The sequence below is a fragment of the Takifugu flavidus genome, chromosome 7 (assembly GCF_003711565.1).
Source record: "Takifugu flavidus isolate HTHZ2018 chromosome 7, ASM371156v2, whole genome shotgun sequence".
NCBI lineage: Eukaryota > Metazoa > Chordata > Actinopteri > Tetraodontiformes > Tetraodontidae > Takifugu > Takifugu flavidus.
In genome coordinates, this window is record NC_079526.1 from 11,844,038 (window position 1) to 11,855,812 (window position 11,775).

The 11,775-nt window shown below is 44.1% G+C and overlaps 1 protein-coding gene across 2 annotated transcripts in view; it reads left to right on the forward strand.

The window, feature by feature from the left end:
* Positions 1-11,651, forward strand: part of arid3a (AT rich interactive domain 3A (BRIGHT-like)) — a 34,397-nt gene extending 22,746 nt beyond the window's left edge. Inside the window, exons 4-9 of one of the 2 annotated variants that reach the window (XM_057037084.1) lie at positions 2,499-2,571; positions 3,587-3,770; positions 4,604-4,851; positions 4,941-5,231; positions 6,043-6,132; positions 6,570-11,651. In XM_057037084.1, coding sequence (XP_056893064.1) covers positions 2,499-2,571; positions 3,587-3,770; positions 4,604-4,851; positions 4,941-5,231; positions 6,043-6,132; positions 6,570-6,712 — 1,029 coding nt within the window. In that variant the 3' untranslated portion in view covers positions 6,713-11,651. The remainder of the gene's footprint in view (positions 1-2,498; positions 2,572-3,586; positions 3,771-4,603; positions 4,852-4,940; positions 5,232-6,042; positions 6,133-6,569) is intronic. The other variant, XM_057037086.1, reaches the window with a different exon arrangement.
* Positions 11,652-11,775: the final 124 nt, after the last annotated feature.

Consider the following 11,775-nt stretch of genomic DNA (forward strand, 5'->3'; position numbering starts at 1 on the left):
AGACGTGAAACAATGAAAGAGATCTGCGACAGAAAAGACAACGACAATGCTGGACGGGTGCATTAAATAACGGGGGTGGGGAGCAGTGGTCTTGCTGGTTGGACAGGATCCTTATCCATTACCAGCTTCTATCTCTGCTACCCTTTCAGTCAGAGTGCTTGGACCTGTCGGCCCAATTCCTTTTTGTCGAGTTTCAAGACAAACTTTAGGAACTAACCAACCCTAACTGGCAATGCTATGAATTGTTTATAAAACCAGTTGATTTGCATTTCCCTCGTGTGTTGTCGAGCACAGCCCCCAGCCCTTGAGCATAAACAGCAGCAGCGCACGTGTAATATTTAACTCGACCTTTCTGTCAGGCTGTTAATGTGGTGTCCCTTTGTGCATATTTTGCCCAAGCTGCTTTTTTCTCAGCTAAATATTTGAACAGATGGAGGCAACTTAGCATGTTCCTGTACATGATTTAGAGTTAGCAAGACAACCGGATCCCTCCCCTCGATCTTTGTATGATTTGGGCTTTTAGCAACTGCCAGCTGAATGCATTCAGAAATGCAGTATATTTAACATAAACTGTACATTATTATTCATTTGTAGATGCCGTCAAACAGCTTCAGCAGAGGCGACAGCTGCAATCTTAGATTAGTCACATGTTCACAGACACGAGCAGGATACAGTGTCCATGAGTGTGTTCACAACTACTGAATGAGACCTGAAACTTGATATCCATCAGTAAGAGGGACACCGTGAGCAGGCTCGGACTTCACTAGTACTGTTATGTAGTGTTGCCCACAAGTGTGTCATCATTTATTTTTTTTAAATGTTCTATGTTAACCCGTCTGGAGGACTAGGAAAACTCTTATCCACGTGACAGCGCCCCCTGTGGGCCCTTAAGGGAACTAGAGTTTGTTTGATCAGGAACACGGGAGAAAGGGAGGGCAAATAATGCAATGCGGGGGGATGGGAAATAGAGGGGTAATTTCCGAGATTTATGGTGCGGCACTTCACGAAATGCATGCATCCTGTAATTAAAACTCCCCCTTGCCTCCAGCAGGCCTGTGCATTAGCCAGGAACCTGCACCCCCCCCCTCCCCCCTCCAGCACTGCCCCCATCAGTCCCAACTGGTCTGTTCTCTCTGTCCACTACATAATAAGACCTGATGGCAGCTTGGTGTTGCTAATGAGAGCTGAATGCCACAGCGAGGGACAATTTTTTTGCGGTCAGAGGCCGCGGCTGTAGTCATCAAACCAGGCTTCAGAAGGAGGAGCCCCTCATTTTCTCTGCCCGACTGCCTAAAGCTAACAGCAGTCTGATGTGTTATTGTTGCGACAGAAGTCAGAATTAATGTCAACATGCACGTCTTTGGACTTTTTTAGTGTTATCAGTTGAATGAGGCTTAGCTGTACTTTGGTCTTCTATGATTATAATGAAGTAAATGTGTTTTATTTTGACTATTTCAGTGTTTGTTTGTTTTATTAGTTTGAAATAAATTGTTGCTTTTTTTTTTTTTAGATTCTTGTGATTTGGAAATGCAAATGACACAAACTCCATCTGGGAAACTGGGATCGGAACATATTTACACATCAAAAACAAAGCAACATTCTCCTCTGGGAGTGCCCTGGTTTTTACCTGTCAATTATATCAAAGTTAAATGATATTTTTTAATGTTCTTCTTGGTTATGCAATGCTCTAAAACACACATGTAATCGAACGTGAGATTGTTCATTACAAACTCTTCATTTGAGCCCGTGCTCATAGATTTGCTGGTGAACGGTTCGTGACGGGCTGCCCGCCGTGTGACTTATCCCGTGTCAGACTACATGTTGGTGTCACCACTAGTAACCTACAGCAGGATATTTTCCGATCACACAAGAGTTGTAGACCGAGGAAAACAAACCCTCCGGCTCAATAGTGTCTCTGTACTCCCCTTCTACTGGTGCCCCATTTTTACTGCTTTTACCAAACTTTCCAGAGCCCAGGGGCCCGCTAACAGCAGGGACAACATCAGGTTCTCATCAAGCCATTCTGGTCAAATTTCTGTCTCCTTTCTCCATCATCTCTATGTCTGATTAGGCCCTATTTAATTTGTTTTTGCCTTTAAAGAAGACTACTTCATACCTAACCCATAACATTTAACCAGCTTTTTGAAGGTCAGAGTAATTGTGACCTTATATTCATCCTGTCCTTGTAAAAATGGAACACTTTTCAGATTTAAAGTGATCTTCAATATATAAACTGAGTCGGCCTAAGATGAAGGTGACTTTGGTCTGTTTGTTTTGGTCATATATCTATATTATTGTATCTGCTGGGTGGATAATGTAGCCAGAATTGACAGTGTGACCATTCCTGTCAGCAGGCATATGTGATGTTTGTTCTATTCTTTGATTTTTGCTGAGCATGTTGCTGAGCTTTTCCATCACTCATTGCGGTTGACAGGACATGCTCGTGGATGTTTTATAGAAAACACTAACAGGCCTCTTTTGTTTCTTCCTCTTCACAGCTGTATGAACTGGACAGAGACCCAAAGAGGAAAGAGTTTCTGGATGACCTCTTCAGCTTCATGCAAAAAAGGGGTATGTAACTCTGGGCGTGTGTGTCTGTGTGTGTGAGAGGGATCTTGTATCATTCTGATCTCAAACAATGCAGGGTCTACTTATCTTTCACTCACATGGGTGGGGTCTTTATTCATTTCGGACATTATTCCTTTATGGCTGCCGAGCCCCTCGTCTTTCCCAGGCTGTAACTAGGCAGGACACGTCGTATCAATGCCTGGGAATGGATTGGTTTACCTTCCTGTCCTGCTCGTCCATGCAGCTGCCTGCCTACCCCAACAACACACACCCCACTCCCACCCTTCCGACTTAGACTGCTCACGCCCTCAGATATTTCTGATGCATTTACAGTCTGACTAAAACTGCTTCAGTCCTTCATTCTGGGGCTCTTGTACTTTAATCTCTGCTGACAGTAGACAAAAGAAGTCCACTTGCCTCGAAATGAAGCACTTAGCTTCTATGACCTGGATAGTTGAGTACCTACAGCAGCAGCGGGCCCTAGGGCTCGCCTCAAATGTTTGCATTCATTGAAATACTAAACAGCCTTGTTAATTTGACAAAGCTGACTCACATATTAATCAGATAAGCTGGCTGAGCACAGCCGACATGTGTTTACAACTGGAAAACCAGTAACAGTGTTTACAGAGTTAAAGTCAGTGGAAGGATCTGCCACGTCTGCTCTGAAACTATGAGAGCGCCACCTGTGGGTCGTGTTTTTACGTGAGACATTTCGTCCCTGTGCATATAGGATCACTATGACATTTGCTGGATTTTTCATGGCATAGATCAATGGTGTCACAGTTTAAGGACAAAAGCAGCCTCAGGAAAAGAGAAGGAAAAAATCTTTAAATTGCAGGAATCATTTATTATTCATTAGACTGACTGGTATTCCATCTTGTCTGTCAGATTAATAACATTTAAAGGAAATGAGGATGTCGCTAATTTAAGTAATAGGTCTTCATAACTGCTCTGTCTGCATGAAAATAAGCGTCCTTCCCTGACAGGTTTTTCCATTTGTGCGTCTGTGTTCTTCCAGGAACTCCAGTGAACCGTATTCCCATTATGGCCAAGCAGGTTCTGGATTTGTACTCACTCTACAGGCTGGTGACTGAGAAGGGCGGTCTGGTCGAGGTTATCAACAAGAAACTGTGGAGGGAGATTACCAAGGGACTCAACCTGCCTACCTCAATCACCAGTGCAGCCTTCACCCTCCGCACACAGTCAGTACACACACACACACACACACACACACACCTCCCTGGTAGCTGAACCCAAACAGTAATTTATTGGAATGTTGTGATGATCGTTTTCTTTGAGTAGCAGATGAATAACATGGCTGATTTGGGTGTCTGTAGCTTTGGGTAGCCATTACTCTCCGTGCCCATAATCCCTCTGTTGTGCTCAGTGTTTCATGCCTGCTCTCAGAAGTCAACACACAGTTCTTTACCTGACCCCTGTCTAAATACACATGCTGGCTCACTCATTACGAGCTGCACCCCCACGTCCAATAATGCATGAATGCCACCTGGAATTTCAAAAATACCTCTGATCCACCTTTGCAACGACATTAAGATTATGATGTGTGAAGCTGCAGCCAGAGATATCTTGATTTTCAGACGGTGGTTTATACACTTCCTCTGGTGCAGCTCGGTAAGTTCTTTAATCATAGATCCAAAACACCCCAGAGCGTAATTACATGGAATTTCTGTGAACAATATGTGGCCTTTGCACGCAGCCTGCGATCATAATGGCATTAGTGATCATTAGGTTTTTACTCTGACGTCCCCCAGAGATCAGGCAGAAGAAAACTGATTACCATGACAAAATTTCATTACACTAAGTTTGAGGAACAAAGGGAACATGACACCTGGTAGCACATTAACAATGGCTTAATTTTTAACATTAACTGTAATGAAAGAATGAATTGGGCAAGATAATCCAACAAAACTGCTACTGCTTAGAGGACACTGCTCACCTAACATATTCAGCTTCTTCAGGAAGGCAGTTTGTCTGCTTTTCCAGTGGGAGATAAACTCAGTGTTGTTTCCTGCAGATACATGAAGTACCTGTACCCATATGAATGTGATAAGAGGGGACTGAGCAACCCCAACGAGCTCCAGGCAGCCATCGACAGCAATCGGCGGGAAGGCCGACGACAGAGCTTCAGCAGCTCCCTGTTCACATACTCGCCCAACGGGACTCCCACCATGCTTTCATCGCCAAAGCTCCCCACATCCAGTATGAGCCTGCCCGTGAGCACCAATGGGGCCTCGCTGACCCCCATCCAGAAGATTAAGAAAGGTGAGCTTTCTGCGTGAGGCAAATCGGATTGTGTTTGCTTCCATCGATTAAATATCTCCATTCTTGTCCTCTGCGTGGTGTCTGGCCAGAAGAGGAGGGAGGTCAGCACCTGCCGGGGGTCGGTATGGCGCGGCTGTCAGCGGGACCTTTGGCTGGTCACTCCGTGGCCGCGGTGCAAGCGGCAGCAGCCCAGGCAGCAATGGCAGCTCAGGTGGCGGCTCTGGAACAGCTGAGGGACAAACTGGAGGCTGGCGAGCCACCAGAGAAGAAGATGGCGATGCCGGCTGAGGAGCAGCACCGGCTGCTGCAGAGAGCCCTGCAACACAACCTGCTGGCCATGACCGGTCAGATACCGATGAACATCCGCATTAATAATCAAGGTACTGAACCACTGACATGAGCATGGAGCAGAATACACCCCCCCCTCAATCTCTTTGAAGACTGGTTTGTTACAACACACTAGGCTGCCTCTCAGGGGTGGGGGAGCGCTGGTTAAATAAAAGTAGATCTTATCTTCTATTTGACAAATAAAACTCCAGCTCTAAAAGTTGGAGACTTTGCAAAAGATCAATAAAAGCAATTATTTGTTTACAAATTGTTTACTGTCAGCGGTTTAAGGAAGTGCTCCCGAGGCCAGGGAGTCATATCCTTTACACAGTGTTTGGTACTGTCGTGAACCTCACCCATCATCACCTCTGAAGACGTTCTAATACTATAATCTGCTGCCAGTTGACCTGTTTTTCCTGTGCAAACAATCATCCCACAGTTTAATCTTCTTTCAATCCCCTCCCAACTTTACTTTTGAGTAATTGGCCACATCTGTTGCCAGCTCATTGTGGATTTGGCAATTCTCTAATTCGTTTTCACCCCAGTATCAGCAGAAACTGGATTTCAGGCTTCCCTCCCCCTCCTTTCAATTACTATGTCACATACTGTTGTCAGATCACCTCAAACCGCAACAGCAGACGTCGAAGGAACAGCCTATACGTTAACCCGGTTTCACATATGCTGCAGCAGAAAGATACATACATTCATTCAAACATAGAAGACATGTGTTCTCTTGGTGTGCGGTTTCTTCTACAGTGTCTAATTGTATAACTCAACTTCCTTTATGTCATTGAACTGTTTCCAGGCAGAATACAATAGGAGTCTGAGGCGGTTTAGTAACCTGGCTTCTCTTCTTGTGTGTAGAAAGCAGACAGGACTCAGCTCTGAACCTGACCACCAATGGCACAAACAGCATCAACATGTCAGTGGAGCTGAATGGAGTGGTGTACACTGGTACGTATATGTCAGGTGACACAGGAAGTCGAGATGACTGTGATTAAGACAGTCGTGACTTAAACAAAGTTGTGTGGGAATAAACCTTCTTATCTTCTCTGCCAGCACATTTTGTTCGCACTCCCCCCCACATGTCAGAATAAAAGTACTCAATGGTATTTGGATTACTCATTATGTTAGCTAGGTATCTAAATGAGAAGTTCCAGTATGGTTGTCACACTGTCTAATTTGTTTAATCTGTACTCAAACAGAAAGTTACAAAAAAAAGAACAGTTTGTGGTTTCAGGGAGGTTTTTTTTTGGGTAAATAGTCACAGTGAATTCCCAGATTATTAGTTAGAGTTATGTTTGTGAGAAAAAAAAAGAGGCTGTAGAGTTTAAGCTAAACTTAACAGGTTTGGTTTTAATGTCATTTTTCTCCCTTCTGTTTCCTTGTAGGCGTTCTTTTTGCTCAGGCAGCAGCAGGAGCAGCCTTGTCTGCATCTGGATTGTCCAACAAGACGGTCAGCAATCGCGTTGCTCAGCAACAGCAGCAGCAACAGAACACACCTACCTCAAACTCCAGCAACTCCTTGTCTTAACAAACTCCCAGCCCTTCCTCCCTTATTTTTTAAAACCATCACGCTAAGTAAAGCCAAAAAAAAAAACAATCAGCCTCATTTTCTACATAGTCTATGCCAAAAAGAGAAGACCCACAAACTGTACAAAATGACACAAACTGAAACTCACATAACTTGAAGTACACTATCTCAGGTTTTCTCTCACAGAATCTCCTCTTTTGTTCTTCATAGCCAATCTTATTTCAGAGAAAAAATAATCCCAACCAAAAAAAACCAGTATATGCTAAAAAAAAAAGTATGTATGCACAACCTGTGAATTATTTATTTCTGCATAAATATTCAGCTTATAGGAGAACAAATGAGAAGGTAATAACCAGGAAAGGTAATGCACTGTTTACACACATAAACACAGCTACTGATTAACAGCGACGTTTTATCCTCAAGAGGAGACCTTTTTTTTTCATTGTCATTATTATCATTATTGTTAATCTCTTTATTGTGTTTTATCATTTAAATCTTTAGCAATCCTCTCGCTGCAGAAAACAAATTATATATTTAGAATTCTATTTAAAAAAAAAAAAAGATTATACTCTATTTTTAATCAGAAAAGCTTTAAAGGTATGTGTTGTTTCTTCAGGACCGCTGTGACCTCATTTCCTGTAAAATCGCATTCACACAACAGCCATTTTACGTAGGAGCCGGTCCGGAGCAGGTCCGCGCTCTCCAATCAACCACAAACCATATCGATTCCAGTGGAACATGTGACGAATCTGCCAGGACACTGGTCAGATTTGGGGGATATTCAGTCTATTATTGCAGCAGTGATGTTTGTTGACATGAGGCCAGTTCTGTGTCAAGCTTTGTGTTGTTTGTCAAGCTTCAAAATGGCTGTTTTAAGGTTCGGCCGTGCGGCCGCGGAGAGTTGAGCTGTTATTTTTCGCCCTCGCTGGACGCTGGTTGTTTTGGACCGTTCTCAGGTGTCCGTCTGCTTATCGCAGTGATTTATTTTATTTTATTTGGCGTCATCTTCTGCAGAAAGGTCCCCAAGTATTACCCTTTGGAGTGATTTGATCCTGTGCATGTCCGTGTTTGTAGATTTAAAAACCCTGCCGAGACCTTGAGCGACGCGGGAGAAACGCCGATTTCCTGTCCGAAAATCACACAAGTTTCGGTGTCAGTCACCGTGGAGACAATCAGGGGCCCGAGTCTCACAGGAAGCTCGTTTGACTTTTGTTTCTTTAGCTTTGTGTTTTGCTTGACTTAGTGATTCTTCTGATCCAAGTGCTTCTTATTCTGTGCAGTGACGAGGACGAACGTGTCTGTGATACAACAGAATGTCTTGCGATCCTCTTCTTTTTTTTGTTTTTGTTGCTTTATTTGGGGCTTTGTTTTTTGAGCGTGTGAGCTCAGAGGCGATTCTGCAGCTTGTAATTAGGAGTTTGTTTAAACTCACTGGACTTATATTTACATATATATATTTATATATATGAATATAAGTTGTCCATCATCCAGCATGAAGATACCATATCGTGGATAAGCTGCCGCGTCTGTCGCTTTTTAAGTTCACCCATCATGCAGCTTTCTGAAGTTTAAACCTGTGTTACCTCCGTAGACTGTTAAAGATTGTTACCCGACCCCCCCCCCCCCCGACCCGTGATTTAACCAGCCTCATTCCTACTGATGCTGGGAAGTAGATGGGCTTTGAATGTGGGTTCTGCTCTGAGGCCTTAACACAGCATGAGACGACCGGAGAGAGCGCGCTACCTCCTTCTAATCACTTTTTACTGTTCAGTCAAATATCACCAGATGGCTGTCACGGCTTTGATTCTGGACTGGCCTCCCGGTGGGGGAGCGACCCCCGGCTGCTGCACAAACGCCGGTCAGCCCTGAACAGCCGATGGCTCTCCCCAACAGACCACACAGGCATGTCCAAATTAAGTCCAAATTTCAACTGTGACTTCTGACACCAAGGAGTGAACTCAAAGTGCTTCAGAGGCAGCGCCCCATTTTCATCGGCTGAATCGCATATTTGAAAAAAATATAATAAAATCTGAGCTTTTGGAACTTTTGGACCTGAAAACAATGTTTTAGTGCCTTGGACCAGCAGGGGGTACGTTCTGTAAAAAGTCTATGTAAGCTTAGGGACATGTTCTCGCACCAATTTATTTACCTCAGTTTTGGGTTTATGGTCTCAAAGTCTTCATAAATGCAGTGTTCTGAGAACTGCTGGATCATAGTTCCATTCAGAACAGACTCGCATGAAGTGTGGGTGCTAGGCTGTGCTACACCGATGACTTGTTGGGCTCTTGGCCACGTCCAGACATGTTGGCACCATTGAAATAGACAATAATTGCAACTCCTCGGCCTTGTCCAGCAGGTTCACTTTGAATGTGCTCTGGTATCAGCAGCATTTTTTAGGGTTTTGGCCTTGACAACAGTCTCTGCCCAACCAATCATAGCGTCTCTCTCTATGAAACAGGTTTGCAGAACCGAAAGTCCCGTCTGTCCGTCCGCGCGTGAGATTACGTGTTTTTGCGCCGGCAGCTTCGTCGTGGGTTCCGACCACGGCGTTTCCGAAAACCTACTGCGACGGAGAGCACGCACGGGTCGTCCGGCTGCGTCGCGTGCTGAACCTTCTCGAGGAGGAAGCCTTTGTGTCGCTGTAAATCCTCCGGTTCATTGATTTCTTTTTTTTAATTTGACAGCACACTGAGAGTCCGGCATTTGTCCCCACGTCTGTTTCTCTCTGTGGGAGCTAACAGATGTTGCCGTTAATGGTCGACAATCAAACGGAGACATGCGGATGCTGAAAACATCGGTCTGGGGGGTGAGCAGTGCTGCTGGAGATAGCAGAATTCAATCAATAGCGATCTAAAAGGATCAACATTGCTTTTTTTTTTTCAGCTCCGACCCTGTGACCTTTTGGACCCTGAGGCAACATTAGAGCACCTGCCCCCTTCAATGGGTCCATGTTTATCGTATATCTATTGACAGGCTCTGCTAGATTTTAGCATTTGAACAGCAGAGTGGAGGTCTCTCTGTCCCTTTCACTCATACATCAGCACGGATGGCATGACAGTGACAATCAGGAGATGTTGTAGTAACGCTGTTTACCTCCCAACACTCCGACATCTCTTAAAAAAGAAAATCAAATCCTGGTTCTACCTCAACAACAGAGCCTGTTGAACATCGTCAGGCATGCTGGTTCATTAACATTCAACAGCATGTTTTGTTTTTAAAGATGTCAGACAATCAGAAATAAGCTAAAAAGAGATTCCTGTCATACTTGGTTTCCGGATTCAGGTCGCGCCGAGCACGCCCCCTAGCGGAGGGTGTTGTTACGACGCGCAAACAACAGGCAGAGATTGGCCCAGGAACAACCCCGTTTCAGTGTTTCACTTCAGCATTTAGACCATCATCAGAAACAATCAGAGAGTTTATGTTTGAAGCTGGACAATCAGTGATCAGGTTTTAATCAGCCAAATCAAGGCCTGCATGTCAGCTGCTGCGGTCGAGCAGGTTTCTCCATCAGATGGTTTAAATACTTCAGTGGAGCTTTTGAAAACCCTACAGGTTGTTCTGGTTGTCTCCAAAAGAGTTCACTTGATTTATGGCCACATACATTCAATCAGAAGATCATCTATTGTCGAGTGGAGACGGTGTGTCTGCAGCTGTGGGCTCCATTTTCTGATCTAATCATTGTTGTGTGCGTCATGTCTAGGGCATTTATATGAGGATTAATTTAGCTGGACTAATTTGGAGCACATCTTGACATGCATTTTGTGTATCTTGGATATTATTCTGGACCTGCAGAGCTCTTGGTCCCCGTGTTTGACGTGGCCGGTGTCAAACGTAAACGTGGCGTTGGAATGTCGTCGCTTTCTTTTCCTCCCACCTCAGAATTTTAGCTTTAAAAACGGAAGGTTTGCCGCAACATTTACGGGTTCGGGTGCATGTGAGTCTGTACCCTGGGGGGGTCTGCGGACAAGAAAATGAGAAATAAGATGCCTTCTGCTGTGACAATTGTATAGATTACCCTGCATTTATTGACTATTTGTGAAATATGGCTTTTTTTTAGGGCTGTGAATCATATCAGGTTATATTGTTTGTTATATTTTTGTGCTCTTTTTTTTTCCTCCTGGATTTGCTGTAGCAACCCCAGCACACAGAGATTAAATATAAAGCAGATTAAATAATATAGTGCTAATTTTAGGAAAGCATGTGCAGTGTGCAGGGGGCTTCACGTGTCTTCGAGCTAGCTTTAGAACCGAAACAAGGCTCTCGTCTTTTTACGTCTTCTCAGGAAAATCTACCTCTACCTCCAGTTTTTGATGCATTTAACACAGTAAGGGCTCAAGTTACAGTTTTGTGGGTACAAAACGTGGGCGTGAGGGTGGGCGGCGGGGTCCGAAATGAACTTCAGCAGACCAGTTCAGTGCTTCAGATAATTTCACAGTTAAGATTGTACTGAGAACAAGTGTTGTGGTGTCGTCGTGTCTTCAACCCGGACTGAATACAACCCTGTTTGTGAACAGGAGGTTCATTTAGGGCGTGTTTGGGGTGTTCCCCGCGTCACTGATCGTGGTTCAGTGTTACGGGTTCGTAACTGCTGTTTAGTTTTAATTTGAGCATCAACGGGGAAACTCCAGCTCGACAGCGATTTACCAGTACAAGTGCTGCTTCTAGTAACACTTTTAGTACTGCATTTCCCCCCCAGTCTGTTATATTATTGTGTGCTTCTTCATCTATGATGACAAACGGGACGTTTCCCTGGAACCACAGTAACAGTGAAGTGGCAGTGGGTAATGCAAACGTGGGGTTTTGTTTTTTTTAAATCTTTTTTTTTTCTTTGTTTCTGAAGGGTGAAGAGCTGTTCTTGCCTATTTACTCATTATGTGTTTGTGTGAATACTTTTATTTTAAATCTGAAATTAATAAAATATCACTTCTCTCAAATGTCACCTGATGTTGGGGTTTTAATTTCTGTCTTGTGAACTAGTGTATCTCACAACTTCCTGTCAATATTCTGGCCGTTACTGACACCTGGTGGCCAGAATGTGTTACAGCATCAAATGCTGACACTTG